This window comes from Dermacentor andersoni, chromosome 1 (assembly GCF_023375885.2).
Source record: "Dermacentor andersoni chromosome 1, qqDerAnde1_hic_scaffold, whole genome shotgun sequence".
NCBI classification, from domain to species: domain Eukaryota; kingdom Metazoa; phylum Arthropoda; class Arachnida; order Ixodida; family Ixodidae; genus Dermacentor; species Dermacentor andersoni.
Genome location: NC_092814.1, coordinates 172,461,441 through 172,485,656, shown reverse-complemented (window position 1 = coordinate 172,485,656; position 24,216 = coordinate 172,461,441). Strand labels below are relative to the sequence as shown.

Below are 24,216 nucleotides of genomic sequence, written 5' to 3'. Positions count from 1 at the left end.
AGGGGGGATGAATGAATAATTTTTTGACTACATAACTTTTTAATCTGTAGAGATTTGATGATTCGATTATGCTCACGGTAGGAACTTGCTATATCGTGTAAGCCAATAAGCTGACAAATTAGCTATCGTTTCTGTTAATTGTAGTGCGCAAATTTGTTTTCGTCACTGTGACATCTACATAAATGTCTTGTGCTTAAGGGGAAAACTCGCCGTGTTGGTAATTCTTTAGTTATGCTGCAAAAAAAAAAAAAAAGGTATACCTCACAGTTTTAAGATATGTTGATATCTACAAGCAGAAGCAGCTTGAAAGCATTTCTATGCCACGGTATAGTTGCGTCAGCGTTAACAAAGAAGTGGGCATTACTCAGGCATCAGTGCTATCATGTGTCTGACCATCCAGCAATGGTTCATTGGATGCTTGCCGTGTACTGTGTGCTGTATGCAGCCAGTTTAGCCAGTGTATTCATGCTCACAGGTCCAAGATTTCTTAAGCTGGAATAGCAAGTTTTTTTCTTATGATCATACCTACAAGTGCTTTCAAAAGTTAGCAACTTGAGAGAGCACTGCATTGTGGCACTGGCTTGCATCAATATTAACAAAGGAATGTGCACTGTGCAGACATCTAGGCTACCATGATATTGCGTCTGGCCATTTGTTCATGGTTCACTGGATGCCTGCACTCATTATCTCTGACTTAGGCTGTTCTATAGTGAAGTTCTGTGAGTGCATTCATGCCTTGCTTACTTTAACAGCTTCTGTAGAGAATTAAATGTAAAAATATCTAGCGAGGCACATTGGGAAAGGGAGTGCGACTGCACGGAAGAGAACTCAATGCACTCAGCTGGCAGCAGCACGATCATTGTGTGTCCTGTGTCCACTGCTATGGGATGCTGACTATTGCATGCATCAGTGATTTGTGATATCACCTGATAACCACCTCCTGTTGCTGTGTGCCTCCTGTGTTGCTGTGTACCTCCAGAATTTTTGTGCAATCAGAGGTGCACTTGGTACTTCTTTGGGACCGGTAAAATTAAAAAATAATTATTTGTTTTGTGTTATATGAATGTAGGCTACATACAATGATGCCTGAGTTGACAGCTTTCTAAAGAAACTGAGGCAGATATATTTGTCATCATTTTTTATGAAATTCTGAAAATTCTCATCTACTGAACAAATCAGTAATTGAGGACAAAAAAAAAAGGAAGTGTTCGTGTAGTTGTGAAAATTGTGAGTTTCTTGTCATAGAACCACCAGATTTAGCATAGTATTGGGAGGCTGACACACAAGTTTGTGCTTCAGTCTTGTACTTGTATGTGTACTTGTACATGTTACAATAATGAAGTATATGCAGTCTGGACAAAAGTTAAAGAAACTTAGGACGGGTCATCTCTTCCATAAAAATGGCGATGGTCTCATTGGGCAGTTACTCTTGGGTTTCCAGCAGAGCTTGCGCTCGCTTTATGCTCATGATGCTTCAAGTTGCGAGAGATGGTTTTCTACTTGTGTCTCTTGTGAGGGCCTGTAGCAATTCTTATATTGTGATTAGTGCACTGCCCTTGCCATGCTTTTTATTGACAAAATAGTCTATGGAAATCTGGTAAGTTTTCATTTCAATAGAACACTCAGGGAAAAAAAATGAAGTTTCGTCTTTGAATAGAGATGGCTAACGTTGCACCACTTTTACAGAAATACTGAAAACACAACCGTGGCTATATTAGCCCACAGTCTTTGGCATCTGATGACTGAGTACTCACGTGCACAAATGAAATGTGAACATATCGGTGATGTAGATCTGCATGCATTAAATTTTTTTTATTGATAGAGAGTACAATAATGGGGGGGGCTATGGCTCAATTTGACCATCACATTGGGACGGAAAGAGAACTGTGTCTGTCATTTAAACTTTTGTCACTTGTAAATATTCTTTCTTGTGTCTGCAATTGTTGCATTCATGCTCTGTTTATCTATGACAGTGCCTTGATTTGCTTTCTTTTGGTACTTTGTGTTGTGCACTAAACAAAGTTTCACAATAACAGCATATTTTCAAGCACTCACAACCCTTTCTTTGCACTCCACACAGCCGTGTATGTTAAAGTAACCACAAGAGGTGTCACAGGTCATGATAGTGGCACTTAATGTAAGCACCACTGATGAACAATGCCATGTTGGTGGTGTTGACTGTTCGCGGATGACTGCATTGTTTTTAAGGAAATCGTTAGTCCAAATGATCATGCAATATTACAAGAAAACCTACAGGCCATTGGAGACTGGTGCATTCGATGGGACATGGAATTAAATACAGAAAAAAGTATACTTTTGCATGTTACGAGTAAGAAAATACCTAGCACATTTACATACTCAATTAACCAGCTTAATATACAGGAAGTAGATAAATGCAAGTACTTTGGTATCATTTTAAATAACAAATTTATCTGGTCATTACATATCAGCTATTTGTACTTCTGCGCTATGAAAATTGTGGTTTCTCAAAAGGAAACTTAAAAGTGCATCTCCTAACGTTAAACTTACAGCATATAATACATACGTTAGGGCTACACTCAAAGATGCCTCCATTGTATGGGACCCCCCTAACAAATATGATATTCAAGAGCGTGTGCAGAGAAAAGCAGTGCGCTTCATATTCATTAAGTACAAAATGACCGACTCACCCTCCTTACTTCTACAGCAGCATAACATCCCATCTTTACAATCCCGCGGAAAAGTCAATAGGCTGGTTTTTCTTCATAACTGTCTTGCAGGGAACAAAAGTAAATACATGTATACCAAATTGCGTGTGTCCCCACTCAACTAGGAAAACTGGACACACCCATAGCAGGACAGTTGCCCCAATATTCGCAAGGATGAATTCATATAAATACAGCTTTTTTCCCTAAAACTGTCAGACTGGAATTCTCTAGTCCCCACTTTCTTTTATTCAAATGATTTTGTGCGTGACTTAGAATGCCTGTATTATGATTGTAATTAGTGTCCCATGTCTTGCATTATCTATCTTTGTTGTTTTTCTTCCTGTCTGATTGTTACTTGCTTGTTATGATTCTGTTTATTACTTGTATTCCACTCCTGCATGGACCACACGGTAATCTGCAGTATTGATAAATAAAAAAAAAATGTTAAGGGAAAGTATGAAATGTGCATTGTCAATAATCTCCTGTTCTCTTTGCTATCTTTTGGTGATGACACTAACGTACAGGCATTCAAGTTCAACATTATTCAACTGTGCCTAAACTTCAATTGAAATGTATGCCGGTATAATGCAAGGATCTCTTTCGTTAAATTCTATTTCTTTATTCACCGTTCACGGCCGGTTGGTCCTGATAATGTGGGTGGAGTGGCACTTGTTGCACTGACAAAGCTTACAAAAAAGAATAGCATTGGAATAGAATGATTACATTGTCTTGACTTACAGAAGCTAGTTTTTTGTACAACCACAGCACACTTGGTGGATACAGTTAGGTGCAGCATTGAAAAAGTCTAATTTAGACATTTTCCAAGGGTTAGAAAAACTCTAACGACTATAATGTAATTTACTTCTCCAGGTAATCATTGCAGTATATCAACACAGAAACCTCCCTCAATTGGTCTACTTTACTACAAGGTTTAACATTTGAACACTGCCTGCAGTAACAGCTGCTGCTTTGTGAGCCTAAGCATGTTATGTTTGCAGATAAAATTAACACAGTAGAATGTTGTTGATATATTCCTGTTCATTACATTTTCCTGGCTCTTGTACTCTGAAGCAGGGGTCCCATTTTGTTGCCATATGGTCGTGTGTATTACCTTTCCATTTGTTACAATTTCATTCTCAATTGCTATGCCTAAATGAAAACTGTAGTGGCACACCACCAATGTGGCATTGTTCATCAGTGGTGCTTACATTAAGTGCCACTATCATGGCCTTTGATACCTCTTGTGGTTACTTTAATACACACGGCTGTGTGGACTGTAAAGAAAAGGTTGCGAGTGCTTGAAAAGATGCTGTTATTGTGAAACATTAGATATAAGAGCCAGATCGAAATAGCAAGCTTCATTCAGTGTGATTCAAGGATGCAACCGTTCCAAAAAAACATGTTTAACCTTCAGTCTAATTGTCTGCTAAATAGCAAGCTTTATTTGGCAAGTTTTGAATAGTATGTTGGCTTTCTATTTAACTTGAGATAGTTTTGTTGGAGAGTAGGCTTTTGCCTCATGTTTAGTGAAGCTGCAAGCGCTTTCAGATGTTACGTTTTCACAGACCATGCATTATTTTTCTGGAGTCCCCTATGAAATGTACCAATAAGATTCTATGGTACATAGATGCTTGAAGAGTGTCATTTGGTAAATGCAAAGTACTGAAGCACTAAATAAATGTTGCAACACTTGATTGGAACATTTTCACATGCTCTTTTGTAATTGTAATTAAAAGTGGAAAACAAAGAAATGCTTAGAAAATAGTAGAAGATGCACAAAATAGTAAATGACACTCTCTCAAAAAAATACTTTGATTTATTTCTCAAGAAAGTAAAATTTCTCTCACAAGGACAGTGTTTTTTATTATGAATAAACAAAAGTGTACCTTTAATTCTTGCCTTCACGCCACAAATCATCTGGCTGTAGAATTCTCTGATGCTCTGAATCTCTCAGTGAAATTTTTCTCCACTTTGAGTAATCTGTTGCATGATTTATTCTAGTTCTTTTTTTTTAATATAGTACAGTAGACTCATGATGAACTTGAAGGAACTGTGAAATTCTGTTCATCTTAACAGAAGGGATCCACAGAACTCAAAATCTGATATTCGTGGTATGTCTAAGAATTCGCAGTGCAAAATAATGAAGGAAAGAGCATAAAAACCAAAAGAACAAATGGAGGAACACATTTATTGGATTTGCACGATAAAGAGCATTGCTTTATGCATCCTTGCTTGTTGCTTGTTGGTACTGTGCACTGTCACAAAATCTGGCAGTTCATGCAGCTTGCTCAAAAAATTTGCAGTGCCCTCATGTTGAGAAAAAAGTGCACGAGAGTATTCAGGGCATTATCAGCTGCATCAAGTGTGATACTGGTTCTTGTGGCTACTGAGCAATGGCCTCACCAGCCAGCAGAGGCACATTGAGGACCTCAAATATTTTTTTTCTATGGTGTCAGCCTACCCACTGTGGTGGCGTAGTGGCTATGGCATTGCACTGCTAAGCCCGAGGGCGCAGCGCCATGTCCCGGCTGTGGCAGCTACATTTTGATGGGGGTGAAAACGTCCGCCGTGTACCATGCATTGGATGCACATTAAAGAAACCCAGGTGGCCGAAATTAAGCCGGATCCCCCACTGCGGCATGCCTCATAATTATATTGTTTTTTTTTTTTTCAAGTAAAACCCAGGAATTTATTTTTTTAGTGTCAGCCCTGCAGGTTATTGTCAATGCTGGCATAGCTGTTTATGTGCAGAGAAACACCATCTGCTTCTTGTGTAGCTAGCAGTTGCCTCCCTCCAAATCTGCCAATCTGGGCCTCTTGCTGAACTGAGCAATGGTGGCTGTGGAAGCGTGTCTTAACTGAATTAGTGTTTGATAATGAGTGCTTTTTATGCAAATAGCATTCTTGGAATTGTCAGGCCAGCTTTAGTTCCAGCTATCTAGCTGTCCCACCAAAAATGGGGACCGTTCTCGTGGGTATGTGCCTTTGGGTAATGCCACTGGGTATGTGTGGCTCTTCAATGAACCCCTTTGACTCCAACTTGGGCCACTGTGTGTGTGCCGCTGGGTATGCGCACACTTCACAGTGCTGGCGCCAGAAGGTGCAGTGTGTTCAGAGGGAAGCTTGAGAGAGGACTTGGCATGTCAGACAAGTTTTCTTTCCTGCTGTCTAGCTATCTCACAAAAATGTGGGCCAATCCCAGAGGCAGTACAGTCTAAAATTGTGGGCCGTTTCTATTGGTATGTACCAGTGGGTATGTGTCGCTCTTCAATGGTGGACCTCTTTGATGCCAGCTTGGATCGCTGTGTATGTTCCATTGGGTATGTGTGGACTTTACGTCAGCGCTGCCAGAAGGCGCAGCATGTTCAGAATGAAGCGCGGAAGAGGAGCCTGGCTGCAGTATGTGCATCATACATGACACAATACGGCTATTCGTATACTTGGACAGTCATCGTAGATGAGTTGTGCCCGAATTTTCACATTTCTTTTTCTCTTCTTATTGGGTCAATGAGATACCAACCAAAATTCAGCTTAACCAGGTTCGTCTTAATGGGAGTCTGCTGTATAATGTATCAGCTTCTGGATGATGAATAACATGAAAAGCTGTTTCCATAGGATGACTTGTAAAGTAAATAATTTTATCTCCACAATATCTAATTTAATTAATCCTTTTTCTAAAATTTGACCCCAACATGAACTACCATATCTTGGTGTTAGGAGAGGCTACTGAGACAGTAAACCGAAATGTTAAATTTAAAAACGAGTGCAATTTGGTCGTTGCACATACAGATAGCACCTCTCTTTAGTGGCTTAGTGAAAATGAACAAATAATATAAAAAAGCAGTGTGGTGCACTCTTAGGTGCTACATAAGTGTTGCAGTGCATTAATATGATTTTTCAGATGGTGATACCGAGAAGAAGGTTTCACCTCCAAAGCGACAATGTCTTGGTGATGACAAGGAGAATGGAGATGCAGAGTCAAAAAGAGTTGGAACATTGCGAAGTTTGAAGCAGTCTCCATCAGCACTGGGTAAGCATGGCAAAATCGGTTCTGCAGTAATTCGCAAGTTTGAAGAAGTTTCACAATAGAGAAAAATTGTCGCCCACCTGTGAGTAGCTTGAAGCTACAATGGATACCCACCCAGGTTTTGCAGTAAGAAAACTTTGTAGTCAAAGAAAAATTCTTCCTGCCCGGGGATTTAGCATGGGACCAGCGCTTTTCTGGGGCAGTTGCTCTATCACCTGAGCTAACCAGGAAGCTAGCAGCTCACTGAGTGAGACCTAATTGATTGATAACTTTAAGCACAGGGCCACCAAAGCGGCAAATAGTTCTGCTAAAATCCATATGGTATTCATGGGTAAATACTGTAGCCCCTAACTTCATTGGGTAGAAACTGCACTTTTGAGTATGTTTTTGAGCAAGAGGTTGTGTCCATCCAGTTTGCATTAGAGAGTTTTAGTTCACCGTACGCTATACCATTCTGTACGCTATAAAATAGTGGGTCGTCACTGCACATGCGCAGAATGCTAAACTACCCATAGCGTATAGCGTACGCATGCTATTTCTCAGATTTAGTATTCCCATCTTTGCATGGTGTACATAGTTTACGTTAAACATGGCTGTTGTCCCAGCTGCCCGCTTCGAATTGAGTTTGGCATTGCTTTTGTAAAATTCACTTCGTTCGTAGCATGTGACTGTGTAAACGGCTTTCACTTAGTCTCGGGCCACTTCGATGATAGAGTATTATGGATAACCTTGTGGAGTTTTTGCCATCGCTTCCCATTTCGAACGAGTCGAAGCCTAACGAGAGAAACATTTGAGATGTCAGTGTGACCTATCGGTGAAGTCAGGAGATAGCCTTGATGATGGCATATGGCCTCTGATATCTAAAACAACTAAAACTAAAACTGTAATAAACGTACGCTGCTTAGCGTACACTGTACTATAGCATATAGCATACGCTATGCTATAACTTTATATTATCTTAATGTACAAAGTGATGAGAATACTGATCACAGTAGTCTTTTGGGACTTTGTCGCCTAAAATGCTGTTGATTAAACAGAACCAAGGAATATGCTCTTTTTCAGTTCGGGCACTGTAGGCTTCATGAAATTTCTAAGCTGACCTAAGCATAAAGTTTAACTAAGCTCAAACTCTTTTAAGTGTCAAGTGTCCATTTTGACATTTTATTTCATAGGGGATGCTAATAGGTTTATGATAGTGCCAGTTATAGCCAACTGATGGATTACTGTGCTTTGTGAGACTTGAAATCTATGGCTTAGTTTGTGGGCCAGTAAGATGATATGCTTACGACATCATAAATGTACAATGTGCTTTAGTTCTCTGTTGCTTCACTCTACTCTGAATACCAACACTATACTGAGCACTTCTCTTGTTTCATTTAACTATTTCTTGTTTCAAGAAATAGTTGTGCAAGAAAGCAAGTGATAGTCTTGCAGAAGGGAGGGACTGGTTCTAGAAAGCAGCAGTTAGGCCCCTTCATTGAAAATAAAGGGACATGTTAGGGAACAAAGTTCTGCGGTAACTGATACTTGCATTGAGCAGATAATGACAACTTTGTCATATTTGTGAACATTTGAGCTTGAAAGCCTGTGTGTAGTGTGATTTAAAGAAGGAGTACATTGTACAATAGGATGATGATGGAAAGAGGAGTGCATCACTGTTTACTAATCTTTTTTGAGAGCTTTTAATTGCTTTAGTGTCTCAGTGACTACACTGCTGAGTACAAGGTTACGGGTGTGATTTCCTGTTGTTGTGGCCGCATTCTGATAGCAAAATTATGTACGTTGATCTAGGTGCATGCTTAATACCAGGTGGTAAAAATAAAATGGGGCCCTCCACTACGGCGACTCTCGTAGACCAAGTGTTGCTTTGTGACATTAAATCCCATCAATTGAATCAAATGAGTGATTCTTTGATAACTTTAGCTCTGTGCAAAAACTAGGATGGACTGGACTATGAGCAAGTGTTTCATAATCTTTCTTCTGTGGTTTATTTAGTTATGCATTTACTGTTGTACCAGACTGAAGAAGTCTAGAATTGTATCTCACAGTAGAACATACTTCATTTTCTCAATTTTAGACATTTCTTCTGTTCCTTGCAATTCTTTTGAGATAAAGATGTCGTTATGTTCTAATTTTAAGTAGTGCAAGACATAGCTACAGTCTCTAAATAGGTGAAAAGTATTGTTCTATATTTTCAACACATTTATATCATGCAGAAGCAAGCTGTGTAATATCCAGCATGTAAATACTACTGTGAGTACCGTTTACACTGTGTAGTCATTAATTGTAATTTTCTGTTGCTTCAGCATCCAAGTGTACAGATGATGCTGAGTGGGTGGCAGTGCCAAGGCATGTGCTTGTTGGAGATGACAATGCGGCACCTAGAGGACTGGCAGTTCTCAGACGGAAGCATGATACATCGCCAAATTTTAGCTCTAAGGAACGTCAGCAGGCCTTCAGTCAGGCGGCGGCCCTTGATGAACAAAAGAGAGCACCCAGGGGCCTTGCAGCTCTTCGGAGAAGGCAAGAGGTGTTACTTGATGCAGGTAACAAGCTTTAGAAAGCTTTGTCAGCATGCAAAAATGTAGCAAAGTGAGTCTTTCTATTATGCTACTTGTGCTCTCTGTATTAGGGGGTCTTGTGGTTTGAGCAATGCCTTACTGTCCCCACTTCTTTGTTAAATTTTGTAGTGGCTGCAATTTTTTGGTGGGATAACTTAGAGCATTGGTTACCATGGAAAAACTCGTAGGTTAAAAAGTTCGAGAGATTGTAGATGGAGAATGGGGACATGTACCCAATATTAATTTATTTCTTTGAAATGTAAAATGCTGGAAATGCCTTTTGATTTGTGAGTTCAATGTTTTATAAGTTTCCTAAATGGGACATGTGCTTTGTGACAGAAGATTTGCTTTCTGTGGGCTATATGTTTTGTTAATTGCACTCCATTAACGAAAATAATGAGAATTAGGTCTTCATGAAAATGAAGTCATTTCAAATAGTTTATTTTCTATCCTTTTAGTAAAGATTGAGGAGCTGCAGAAAAAAGCTGTTGCAGACAGCTTGACGAAGCCTCAGCCCCTCGTTTTTCTTTCAGCAGCAGGAGCAGTATATACGCATAACACACTTCTTAAAAAAAAAACAATAGAGCAAAGACAAAAATAATGTACGCACACAAACGTTGCAACGAACGTAATTATGAGAACAGTGATACGTATGAACAGGTGTTCAGGTGCCACATTTGCAGTATGTGATGGAATATGTCATATGTGTTTGACATGTTTTATGTAGCTGTTACAATAGTTGTTTTGGACACAAAAGCTAGTCATGCGTTTGCCTGAGCTGTAATCATAAACGAATCAATAATCGTGTGTGGGTGGTGTCTTACTGAAAAAAAAAAAATAATAATAAAATATTTTGTTCACTCTCATGCATTTAAAGAAGCATAATTAACCTTGCATTGGTATTGCAGTAAGCACACCAGAACAATTTAACAATTATGTATATGAAAATTTAACCAAGCTTCACTGATTTTCTCTTCTCTACCCGCCGTGGTTGCTCAGTGGCTATGGTGTTGGGCTGCTGAGCACGAGGTTGCGGGATCGAATCCCGGCCACAGCGGCCGCATTTCGATGGGGGCGAAATGTGAAAACACCCGTGTACTTAGATTTAGGTGCACGTTAAAGAACCCCAGGTAGTAAAAATTTCCGGAGTCCTCCACTACGGCGTGCCTCATAATCAGAAAGTGGTTTTGGCACGTAAAACCCCATAATTTAATGATTTTCTCTTCTCTGATGGCTGTGCTGAGGTTTCAACTCCCAGTTCCGGCATGCTTTGTTTTATCATGTACGAACTGTTGCTGATCACCTTGTATCTTGAGATCACCTTGAGATTCTGTCTGTTTGCCTGCACAGAGCAAATTTTCCCTAAAGCCTCTTTCATCATATTGATGAAAAATTTGACTGCACTCAAGACCTCTTACATCAATCTAAGATAATTTTAGCTATAGTCTATATGGAACAGCAAATGTATTTTTAAATATGCCATCTAAAACAATAGAGAATTGTGCACGTATATTATTGTAAGCTATAAAGGAAAGATGATTAATTAGGAGAATAGAGGACAAAGCGAATGATAGAAGTTATTGAAGGAAAATGGAAGTGAAGTGTACATGATTTTCTGTAGTGTGATCTAGTCCACTACATTTGAGCACATGCACAGTGAAGCCATATTATAATGAAGTCGTAGCTTCCAGATGAAAACATCCTTAGATTGAAAAGTTCAATAAAGAATGTCTGTTTTATCCCTCCGAAAAAGCTTTGTAACTTCCTAGAAACACTTCTTTTGGCTATAACCTAGTCAGTAAACATTCAATAAAATCCCATAAGAAACCGCAGTGCCAATTTTGTAATCAAGTGCATAGGCCATCATAGTGTATTTAATGAACATTATGGATGGTAGTGCGCAGTACATGCACAAGAGAGCAATGCTGCAGCATATTGTCGATGCTGGACTTCCACCTTTTCATTTCTTGCAAAACATAGGGCTCTGCTGTATGTTATTAGTGACATGCAAGGCCATGTGTGCTGCAGTGATTGCTGGCAGCAATGAAACAAATTACAACTTCGTACTTTTTGAAGTTGGTCGGGCTGATCCGCCATAGTCGCTATGGCATTGCGCTACTAAGCCTGAGGGCGTAGCGTCAAATTGCTGCTGCGGTGGCATTTCGGGGAGGGTGAAATGTAAAAATGCCCATGTACCGTGCATTGGGTGCACTTAAAGAACCCCAGGTCGTAAAAATTAATCTGAAGTCCCTCACTACGGCGGGCTTCATAAACAAATCATGGTTTTGTCATGCAAAACCCCAGAATTTAATAATTTACCTTAAAATGTGCTACAAAGTTCATTGGTGTTTCAGTTAAGTTTCTCAAAAGCCTGTCTTTAACAGTTTAGGATGATCCTAACTGAAACATCAAACTATATATGTATTGACGGTTACGTGCGCATAACAGCAAGCCTGTGACTCCAAGAAACGTCTGGTCACGTGTCTTATCAGTTTACTAAGCCGGAACAAAAACAGTGTTTTTAAGTTGTTTCGATGTATGAAATGTTCATTTTCAAGTTTTCAGATAAAAGAAAGGCACATAATGTATCAAGAAGAATACTTCTTTGTTGTATAACTTACGGCAAACTTGACATGTGAAATTGTGATTATGTATGGAGGAAAAGTGTTGAAAATCTGCGCGCATCTTTCTTTTTAACACGCTCTTGCAACTCACCCTTGTCATTTTTGCCTGCTGAATTTCGAGAGCTATGTTAGTGGGCAAAACTGGAAGCTGTACAGGGCCTATGTTCATAAACAGCGGAAGGGTCTGTACACACGTGTGCACGCATGCACACACAATACATATACAGTTAAACCTCGATATAATGAAATTCTCGATGTAACGAAGTATATAACTTTTGATAGCCTCTTGTCCACAGAATACCATGCATTTGGAACCTCAATATTACGAAGTGAATTTGTATGCCATTTCAATATAACGCAATTTCACTGCCGCCGCAAAGGAATGCAAAGAAAATAAATCCACAAGTGCGAATGGTCTAATGATTGAATTACAAGCGGCTGTTTGCAAATGCACCTCACAAATTGTGCACTGCACAACAAGAGCGACTGCTGAAGTGGAGCTGCATCATGTTCCATATAAAGTCCAAATGTGATAAAATCCTATTCTGCCCCGCGCATTGTGTGCTTTAGGTGCGAGTGAAAGTGTGCAAGGGTGAGAAAAGAAATGTGGTGGCTTCACGAGTGCCTCCTTCCCACGCAAGCAGACAAAGAGGGTTGGGAAGCGAGCTCGCGGTAACGCAATCAAGAGCGCGCGAGAGGTCTACAGAGTGGGGGGTAAGTTGCCGCCATGTGCGTCATGGCTGTGGCTGCACATGGCTGTAAGTACGTCTAAGCATATACGCAGCTGCTCACTCTGCTTTAAAGGTAATCTGCCACATGTGCAAAGAGTGGGCGTGCCAAGGTGGCATGGCACCATGTAAATTGTCTTACTGCGTGTTTAATATTGGAGGTTGCGTAATCTCGAGTTTCGGTGACTCGTTGGAGCAAGGGGCAGCCAATCGCTTCCCACTGCTGGCAATATTTCTGATAGCGCCGTCCCAGTGCGGGCGATACTATCAGCCATGGGGGTAGAGTGCACGTGAAAGCGTGGCTGGCTTCGCTTAATTTGTACCGCCGAGAAGATATTGTCGTCGTATGTAGCATGAAGCTGTATGATTTGTCACCGACTCCCAAATTTATCAAAATGAATTGTTTTCTCATTGAAATTTGCTTTTCTCGATTGCCCTATAATTCGGAAAATTCTGCAGGCCCTTCCCGTGTAAGAAAAATCAATCGGAGACTTATTTGCATAAAAGGTATAATTTCAATTGCACAAAATTTCAATATAGCAAAGCTAATTGCCAATTTTATCGACTTCGTTATATCAAGGTTTAATGGTATTGGTATATATGCAGTCAAACCTTAATATAACAAACCTTGATTTTATGAAATTCGTGAACTATCTTCATTTCCCAAACTTAGTTTCATTGAGAACCGTGTTATTTAACCGTGTAAAACTGGATGGATGCTGTGCAGGGCCTATGTCCATAAACAGCAAAAGGGTCTATTCACACATGTGCATGTACGCACACACAGATATACATATATAAATATATGTACAGTCAAACTTCGATATAATGAACCTCGATTTTACAAAATTCATGATGTATTGAACTACTTAGTTTCATTGAAAACCATGCACCACAATATCTTGAATATCGTGTACCGCGTCCAAGATTTACGGCGCCACATGACGAAACACACACAAATCTGGGATGCTGTGAGCCACATCAATGCATTGCTCTCGGCATGACCTGAACCGCACATGCTGGGGCTCATAACCTTGATATCATGGCCCGATGTTGGGATTTGTTCACAAGTGCTTACTGACAAGGTACTAGCCACAAGGAATGCTTTGAGAATTTGTGAAGTTTTTACTGCTGAAACTTTAAAACCTCGAATTAATTAAAGCATGATTTACTGAGGTTTGACTGTATAAGTACAGTCTAGCCCGGTTATAACGAAGCCACTTATAACGAAATAGCGGTTATAACGAAGGGATTTCAATTTCCCATTCCCATTTTTGCATTTTCAATACATTTTGGGTCCGGTTTTAACGAAGTAAATAAGAGCGCGTCAGCGGATATAACGAAGAAATTTAATACCAACCGAAAAATAATCTGCCAATCAACACATTTTTGCGTCCTTGAGGAGATTTTTTCTGCGAAAATAAGAGCAATATTCGGCTGACGGCGTCCTTTAGTGGCGTCGCTGATGCTGCCGCCGCGACGGCCTGCTTGGAGCAGCTTTCGGATTCCGCTAGCGACTTGAACCTTGTGCCTGCGGGTCTAAGCCACACGGACTTCGTTTTCGCCAACGAAGACCTTGTTGCCACCGAGGACTTCACGACTGAAGAAGTTGCCGGGAGTGTCATGGAAGAGACCTTGGCGGACAGCGCCTCCGACAGCGAATGCGACGATGCTAGTTGTGCCCCTAAGCCGTTCACCTCCGCAGCGGCCATCGCAGCTGTTGACACGCTGCGGATGTACCTCGGGAGTCCGGAATTCGACCAGATCTTTGGTTCGCAGTTGGATGATATGGAAGCCGCAATCCTGAAGTCCGCACTCGCGAAACGTGTTCAGGGGACGCTGGAGCACTTCTTTCAGCGGCAATAAATCGGTATGCCCATATGTTTGCATTTTTTTTTCATAGTCCACATATTACGAAATAGCGGATATAGCGAAGTGATTTCCGATTCCCGCCGACTTCGTTATAACCGGGCTAGACTGTATATACTGGGTGTAAAAGCAACAATATTTGAAGCAAGAATCAAAATATTCATTCCAAATTTTTAACCTGCTGTTTTCTAAGATTTGAATAGAACCACCTTTAGTCACAATTATTGGCAGAGTTATGCTTCGATAATGTCTGCATGCTAGAATGAGATAGTGTGTTGATGTTGGGTAGTACAGTTAAACTTCGACATAACAAAGTCTGTAAAACCAGCAGTTTGCTTTGTTATATCGAAATTTTGACGTATTGAAATACGACCTTTTACGCAAATAAGTACAGTCGCCGATAGATATTTCTTACAAGGAAAGGGGCTGCAGAATTTTCTGAATTATCAGACAATCAAGAAAAGCAAACTTGAATGAGAAAACAATTAATTTCGATGAATTTGGGAGTCGGCGACAAATGATACGGTTTTATGGCACGTCAACTATATCTTCACATTGGCAGTACGAATTAAGCAAAGCCAGCCATGCTTTCGTGTGCACTTCACCCACGCGGCTGATAGCATTGCCCGCACTGAAACGACGCTCTCATGAAAAGTGCCGGCAATGGGTAGCAAATGCTTCATCTACCCCTCGCTCCAACTGGTCACCGAAACTCGAGATTACGCAATCTCCAATACTAAATGTGTGGTAAGACAGCTTACATGATGCCACACCATGTTGGCCCGCCCACTCCTTGCACAAGCAGCAGATTACCTCTAAAGCAGGGTGCGCTGCTGTGTATGTGCTCAGCCGCGCTTACAGCCATATACGCAGCCAAGGCCAAGATGCGCACCAGAAATTGAGATGTGTGGAAGCTTACCCCGCTCCATATCCGCCCTCTCACATCCGCTTGATTGCGTTGCCACTAGCTCGCTCCCCTCCACCTCTTTCCCTTCGCTCACACAAGAAGGTGGCACTTGTGAAGCCACCATCTTTCTTGTTTCACACTCGCACCTAAAGTTCAGTGCATGGGGCGAGATAGGATCTTATTGCACTGAGACATTATACGGAACATGATGCGGCTCCACTTCAGCGATTGCTCTTGTCGCGCGGCGCATAATTTGAGAGGTGCATTTACAAGCAGTCGCTTGTAATTAAATCATTTGACCATCTGCGTCTGCGGAAGTTTAAATTTATTGTCTCAGCATTCCTTTGCGGTGGCAGTAAAATTTCGTTGTATCGGAAATCGCATACACACTTCGTTATAGTGAGGTTCTAAGTACATGGTGTTCTATGGACCAGAGGTTATGAAAAGTAAAATACTTCATTTTATCGAGAATTTCGTTATATTGAATTTGTTATATCCAGGTTTAACTGTACTTCCACAACGGCAGCTTCTAAAGCTTTAGCATAGCATGGTTGCTTGTCAGTCTCTCTGTTACAGCCCCATGCATAGCAGGTTTATTTTAGAAGCTAGGATGCCACATTGATTGTGATGTGGCAGCAAAGATCACAGCTAATCATTCTTGTGTCACGCTGGCCCTGTTTGAGCAAGCAAATCCATTATTTAGGAGTGGTGCCCAATGACATCGTGCACAGAAAGCTTGGCTGTTGACTTTGCCACTTGAAGTGACTCTGCACTGGCCATAATTAGCTTTTCTGTGTTCTCTCTCATCATGGCCTCCACCATCTGGAGAAATTCAACTGCCTTAATGGCATCTGACCACTGGCAGTGGTTATTTTTCTATGGCCCAGATGAATATTGGCTGTAAACTGCTCTTTCACCCCAAAAAATTAAGGATTTGACGGCATTCAAGAAGGTGGCAATATCTGTCAGTGTGGTTGGCATGTAAAGTGACTGGGACAGCATGAGCCTTCATCTCCTGTGTCAGACTGGAAGCTGATACAGTGGTGGGACTCCTGCGCCACTTGTGCCCTTTTGATATGAATGTAAATTCCTGTGTCGAAATTGCGCCATGCTGCTCCAGAATGGCTTCGGCATGTGTGCTCCGGCAGTGGCCGCGAACAGCAAGTGGATTTTTTTCCGAAAAAGAGTGCAGTTCACATTCCACATGATGGTGCCTCCCGCTCAGTTTCTCGTAATTTTCGCGCTTATATAACACTGGACATTTCGGCACTTCTGGCAAGTGGCCAGCGTGCGCACGGCCACTCCTAGCTATCGTCGCTGCTGTCGCAACGGCCAGGGCGGCTGTATGTAGAGTGTATTAAAATACAGTTGAGCGGTCTGAGTGGCGTGGTGCTCCCTAGCTGAGGCGCGAAACAACAAAAAGTAGGCTAAGGGTGCTGCAAACAAACTAGATATTCGGGAGGTGCACTGCAGCAAGTTCAGCGGGCAGGCGTCTCTGTCTGCAAGGCCGGTATAACATAAAACTAATCCAATATGTCTTTATGCCCATATGGGCAGGGCCTCAGCCATTTTAACCTATCACAAAGGGCTAATGGTGGTTTTGGAATAAAAACAGATTGAAATAGTTTTACATTATACCAGAAAGTTAAGCATTAGGTGCTTCGTAATCACCCTGGTCTATTATGTAAGAACGACTTTTAAAGAAAGTCGTAGTTTCACCCGAAAGGCGAAGTACCGATTGTGATGTGATAGCAAATTAGCAGACAGCTATACGAAGTAAAGATAGTTGTTTTATCGATCATATAAACTTATCATTTGCTTACTAACTAAATTAACAAGCACGGTGTCACACGCGCACAAGCAAATGTGAATACATCTCCCTTGATCATCACGCGGACTCGCTGTCAAAATGCTGGAGTGAAGAAGTGTGGCAGCAGCAGCAGGCAAATTCACTTTCGTGCTGCCTCTTACTTCAACGCAAACTAAGCCGTGAAAACACAGCACACATGAAGCTATCAGCACTCTGTGCATGTGCTCTGTCCCCATTGTAGATCGCTTTCAAGATAGGGCCCTCACGGCTGTGCCAGACGCAGCAGCTGCCGGAGTAGAACATCCCCCCCTCCTCCCCTCCCCTCAATGCCTTATGCGTGGCGGAGACGGTGTGCTTTCTCACCGCTTTCCTTCCTTGCGTGCGAGAGATTGAGCCACTATCGTCAGCTCACCCTCGCATGCTTTTACTCGCACATGCAGCACATGGCGCGCGGCGATGATGTTATCACCCTTAGACTTTATACGGAACATTATGGCGACAGTGACGACGCTGGCATAAACGTGCCTGGAGTGTCCATTTAATTGCTATTGCAATAATAAACCAGATTAGTTCGTAACTCTGGCTTCTCCGTGTGGTCTGTTGTTGAAACACATTTCCACGCACTTCACCCACTCCGTTGAGACAAAGAAAAATGCATTGATAAATAAAGTTGCTGTTTCGCCCCAAAAGGTGAAGCATCGATTGCGATTGCAAATTAGTAGGCAGCTACACAAAGTAAGGATAGTTTTATCGGCCGTATTAACTTAGAAATATTTGCTTACTAACTGAATTAACAAGCATGGCGTCAGCGCATAGAAGCAAACATGAACACATCACACTCTATGAGCGCGGACACTCACTGTCAAAACGTTGGTGTGAGCAAGCGTGGCAGCAGTAGCGAGCGAAGTGACCTTTGTGCTGTCCATCGCTTTAACGCTAGAGCGTCGAGAACACAGCGCACACAAAGATATGAGCCATCTGCAAATCCCTTTCAAGATACGGCACGCGCAGCCGTGCAGAGTATGCACTTGTTTGCAGAGTCGAAGCTGCTCTCTTCCTCCCTTCCATCCCCCCACGGCCATTCACTCGACGGAAGATGGCGTGTTTGCTCTCCGCTCGTCTCCTTCACGCATTCCAGATTGAGCTGTGATCGTCGCCTTCCCTCGTGTGCTTTCACTCGCACATACAGCATACGATGCATGGCGATGGTGTTATTGCCCTTGGACTTAATACGGAACACCACGGTGATGGCAAAAATGCGCCTGAAGTGTCCATGTAATTGCAATGAAGTGTCTTGGGCTACATTTGGAAATTTCGAACTCACTATAGCAGGATGCATGTTTTTGTGATTGCTATCAGTAATTAAATATATGCATGCACTAGACGGTTTCAGTATCAGAGTAATCTGCTTAAAAATTAAGCTTAAGACACTGCTTAAGGCAGTTGCAGTACAGGGCTCATGTAGGTTTATTCCTGTTTCGTCGTAGTTTCGAAGTGCGCTGCCATGTTCCATATTCCATTATTCCACCGAAATTCAATTTGGCCTGTTCCAAACTGCTTAAAAATGAAACTTTATCTGCTCTAAATTGCTCCAAAATGAAATTTAGTGCGCTCCAAGCTTCTCCAAAATGAAATTTTGTCTGCTGCAAAGGGCTCTAAAATGCAATTTTACTTTCTCCAAAAATTGCTCCAGAATGACCTTGGGCAGTGGTGACAGACGGATTGGTGAACACAAAGTGCCTAGACAGACAGAATGAGAATGTTATCAATGTCTATAGTGATTTGAAGCCGGATTTTCAAACAGCTTGTGCAGCCAGTATAAACTGTTCTTAGTGCTGCCACAGGCAGTAAAAAATGCAAGGAAAGAACAACATTTATTTCTTTGTTGTGTGAAAGGCTTGACAGTGAGGTGCCAGTCATAGGTTATAGGGTGCAAAAGGAACATGCCTTGCATAAGTTCTGTAGCTTGAGAGCAGGTGGCGCAGCATTGTGCATCACTTGGCAGCTGCTTCCCTGCACTTGCTGGCAACATTTGTATGCAGAGATAGGTGCATTAGTGATGAAGTCTGTGCCAGTTTTGCTTGCCTTGGTGAAAATCTGTAAGGGTTTCATTAAATAGAAACAGTGATATGAAATTACTTCACTTCATTGCAGTGAAAATACAGGGCCCTCAATGGACCTTAAGGATGTCTTTTTACATTGTTAGATTATAAATTTTAAATTCATGTTCGTTATTCAAAAATTCAATTGCCTCTGTACACCGCCTTTGCCCATGTAAGGTGTGCTTTTCTGCACCACTCTTGTTGTGCTTTTGCTGCTTCTAGTGACAATCTCTTTTCATATACAGAAATGTGTTACAGGTGCGTTAGAAACCCCTGAAAATCAGAAAGACATATGTGCGTCCAAAAAGAAACATAGAAAAAGGAAAACGCATTCAGGATGGCACAACTGGCACATGCAGCTGACTTATTTAGGGCGCAGACCCACAAATAAATAGTTACACATGGGAAGACTAATCGTAACCTTTACGACAACCAGCAGTTTAAAAGTTTTGTCTCCAATTTATATAACAGAAGCAATGTCTCACTTATACATACAGCTAATGTTTTTCTTTATTATACAAGGTCTGTTCAAAAAGAAACCGAACTTCTGCTATAGTAACACCTTTACTGCTTATGGTACAACATTTTAAGTGCTGTCCCCTTCAATGTAGTCCCCTCTACTGGCAATGCACTCTTCCCATCTTTTCTTCCATTTTTGGAAAGCCTCCTGGAACGCACTTTCTGGAATGGTGCCCAGGTCTCTTCTCGCATTGTCCTGGATCTCCTCTACGGTTTGGAAATGACGTCCTTTCAAGGTGGTTTTCAGCTTGGGGAATAGAAAGAAGTCTGCTGGGAATAGGTCCGGAGAATATGGTGGGTGGGGCACAACAGGAGTGTGGTGTTTTGCTAAGTAGCTGCGGACAAGGAGCGACGCGTGAGCTGCGGCATTGTCATGATGCAACATCCAAGCCTGATTTTCCCACAATTCAGGCCTCTTACTGCACATAGAATCTCTCAAACATGCTAGGATTCCCTGGTAAACTTCTTTGTTTACCGTCTGACCATGTGACACAAATTCCTGATGGACAATGCCTTTGCAGTCAAAAAACACAACGAACATCACCTTCATTTTGACCGACTCATGCATGCTTTTTTTGGATGAGGAGAACCTTTGGCCACCCACTGTGATGACTGCACTTTCATTTCAAGATCATAGCCATAAACCCATGTCTCATCGCCTGTTATGATGTTCTTAAGAAAGTTTTCATTGTCATTGGCAGTGGCGAGCAGTTCCTGGCTGATTTAAACACGGTTCTGCTTCTGGTCGTCAGTTAACAAATGCAGCACAAATTTTGCACTGACACGACGCATCCCATGTTTGTCACTCAAAATTTCATGACATGATCCTACGCTGATACCCACTTCGTCAGCGACTTCTCGAACAGTCAAACGACAATTTCCACCAATCACAGTTCGAACTCTCTCGACGTGGTCATCATCTGTGGATGTGGAAGGTCGTCCAGGCTTGGGATCGTCACCGACCGACGTTCTTCCGTGTTCAACATAGCACTGCGTGAAACTCATACAGTCCTCCCCGTATGCTTGGCTAAGCAACTGAAATTTCTCTGTGATAGTTTGCCCAAGTTTGTAGCAGAACTTCACACACACACGCTGTTCTTCCAATTCCTTCATTGTCACTTTGGCACCAATCCAAAGAACAGCTTGTTCATGTGCTCACTTAAGCAGCTGTAGCTCGCCAACTAACGGTCAGAGTGAAACGCGGCAAATGGCAGTTTGTTGTCTAAACCTGCTGCTACATGTGCTCAGTAGCCACAGTGCGCTCCGTCTGCCGGTTGGCGTGCTATTTCAAAAGTTCAGTTTCTTTTTGAACATACCTCATATAGTAGTATGCTTCCATTACCTATTGTGCGATCTGATTCTTTCTTCTGTGAAGAATCCTAATCTCACCAAAGCATGGTTCACACATGCAGGCGTGGTGTGCAGGCAAATTCACCAGGCCATTTTTTTTTTAAATTTTAGGTCATTTTTCGTGACTCTTTCATTTATGCAGTGACCGGTCCCTCTAATGCAAAATTTGCCACGTGTTAGGAGAATTTCATATACATAGCATTCACGTGGCACATTTGCCTAAATCTTCAGCCAGTGCATGTTATTAGGGGTTTTTAGTGAGCTGTACATCAAATCCTATCAAGCATGGACATTTTTCTCATTTGGGTATGCAAGCTACTTGCTTTAACTGTGCTCCATTTTGCATTAAGAAACCACTGTTACATTTCAGATATGGCTCCATCTAGCACCTGTGGGCCAAAGTCATCGACTCTTGCAAAGATAGACAAGTCTAAGCAGCCTCCTAGCTGTAAGGACTTAGAGGTGAATGGTCTCCATGCAAGTTCACAGAAAAACAACTGGGATCCCAAGGTTATTGCTAGCTTGGTATGGTGCTGCTTGCTGTTGTATGTTGCTGGCAGCTGCTTTCTTGAAGCACTGTTGTCTTGATTCCTGTTTGTTTCTTGTGTGTGCATGCATGTGTGTATGTGTGTGCACATTGTGCATGTGTTTGTGTATTGCATTGCACATCTATATTAAATAGTAATGGAAGCATAAAGAAGATTTGAAGATAGGCTGTCGCACGCTTTACTTCTCCTATGCATACATATTCACTCTGTTCTGTTCTTTCTAGAATTAAGCCACTGCTATAAGGAAATAGGCTTGATTTGGGTCCTGTGCCTTCTTTTGACACTGCGCATTGTCCCATTTTATGTATGTCCTGCATATGGCACTTACATCTGCACCATCACAGCATAGTTTGTCTCTAATAATACTAGAAATGACTAGTATTTTGGTTGTGCAAAGTATGGTTTCTTTTTTGTTTCAGGAAGCCCAAGGTTTCATGAAATCTCCATCAGCTTCAAAGTTAAGCTACGCATTTAAGCCAAATGCCTACTGTGAAGCACCTGGCAACTCTGATTGCCCTGCTGAAGTGGAAACAAATGAAGGATCCAGTACTGTCTCTGCCTCACCTCCACTGCCACCACCATTGCCTTCAGCTATAACTGTTGTCAGCACTAAGAAAACATCAGAAAAAGCGAACGTGCCCAACGTAACGGTCATACACCAGAAACCACCTAACAATCCTCGCCAAGGTAAGCTGCCTTACTTCCTTACTTTTTGCATAGGTTACACAAAGAAAAGAAAAGCACGCACACATAAAGGTATCAAGCTAATACAGTGATACAAGGTTTGTTGAAGGCAGTCAAAAGTATTATCTCCTGTTCAACATCAACCCTTCTTGCTTGTTTTTATTGAAACTGCATCTCTGTAAAAAAATACAGCTTCAGATAGATAGGCCAGTGAAAGTGACTCACCAGATACATTATTTGGTCTTTCTGGTAAATAGTGTTTTTAAACACGTCTTTCAGCAGTCCATGATACCTTCCTAACTTTAATATATCCCAGTGCTCCATGGATTGCAAAACACTGGTCTGTGTTAAATCTGGACTATGGATTGAGCAACTCGCATAGTTTATAGAGTGTAACAAAAACTGATATGGCTGCCACATGTGGTTTGAGGGTTTGCTTGTTGGCTCATCACAGATTCACATAGTAACTATGTTCTGTGAAATGCTGGGTATCGTAGTACTTCACAATATCAAAGTATGTATCACAGTGGTTGTGTCCTATTTGTGGTTACCTTTGCATCTTGGTTTAATTGCTGTTCTCTGGAATAATGTCACTACATACTGAATCCAGTGCATGTGAACATGCTCTCTGGTTTGGAGTGATCCTAATTGTGGAACCTCAATGCAGGTGGAGTGCCACAAAAATCGCAAGCTCAGCAACTGGGGAGAGATCCTAGTGAGCTGTCACTACAGCAACGGAGAGCTCTCTTTGAAGCTGCAGTGGTTGCTGAGCAGGCAGAGCAGCCCTGTGAAGCACCTGAGAATTTGTCTGTGGCCCAGCGTAAGGCACTGTTTGAACAGCAGATGAAGCTCTCTAAGGCAGCAGCAGAGCGCTCATATCCGGTGAGTGAAAATAGGGTGCTGCACCTCTGACTTGGACACTTCAACTTGCCAAAAACTTTATAGAACACTATCATTTCCTCCATTTTCCTTGGCATCCAGTGTGGCAAGCTTCATGTCAGGCTCGCATGCTATCCATGCAAGAGTTGTAGACTGGAAGCAACACTGTGTTAAGTAAATCGGATCATTTGAGGGAATACTTCAACTAAGTTGCTCAACTGTGTGCTCAACAGATGACCAAAGTGCCTTATCTATGTCAAACCTTGGAAATAGTTGCACCTCGACTCTTTTCTTAGGGTCCGCCACTATAAGGTCCTTGTGATGCAGACTAGTAGGCAAAGCATGGCTTAAGGGCACCATTTGCAGTCTTTTTGTCTTAGTACTTGAGCCATATATAAATTGTCAACTAAATGTCTTATAGCACACATGGAGATACTGAATTACAGGTTGGGAAACATTGTCATATGTGTAGTAGTGCAACAATCGGCCCTAGCGCCGACGAGCAAAAAGAGCGCTGTATACACGTTTGTGCGCGATAGTACATGCTGGCACGATCATCCCGAGCGGTCGTGCCCACCTGCTGCTCCCCAAGACCATGGGTACTATGCCTGGCCAGCTGCAATAAATTGTAGCCACAGCGACTTTCTCTCCTTGGCCACCTCAACATTATTGGTGACCCGGATTGGCGTCATTCAGTGGCATCGACATGTGCGCGTCCAGTGTGATGCAACTCGCCAACCAAAGGCAAGGCGCACTGGCTGGAGCCTGGCGCTTGAGATGGGCAGGTGACTGAGATTTATGTCAAAGGTTGTAAATTTTTAGTGTTTCGATCACGTTTCTGAACCAGGGACCACTTGCTGCATTTACATAGCTTGCCCATTGTAAAAGCCCCATAAATATAGTTTCATAAATCTGTCGCGA

General features: G+C 41.9%; 1 protein-coding gene across 2 annotated transcripts in view; it reads left to right on the top strand.

Moving 5' to 3' along the window:
* LOC126547442 (uncharacterized) overlaps positions 1-24,216 on the top strand; it is an 86,399-nt gene that overhangs the window by 812 nt on the left and 61,371 nt on the right. Inside the window, exons 3-7 of one of the 2 annotated variants that reach the window (XM_050195446.3) lie at positions 6,589-6,717; positions 9,021-9,260; positions 21,555-21,694; positions 22,152-22,419; positions 23,084-23,298. In XM_050195446.3, the coding sequence (XP_050051403.2) occupies positions 6,589-6,717; positions 9,021-9,260; positions 21,555-21,694; positions 22,152-22,419; positions 23,084-23,298 (992 nt within the window). Of the gene's footprint in view, positions 1-6,588; positions 6,718-9,020; positions 9,261-21,554; positions 21,710-22,151; positions 22,420-23,083; positions 23,299-24,216 lie in introns of both variants that reach the window. The other variant, XM_050195444.3, reaches the window with a different exon arrangement.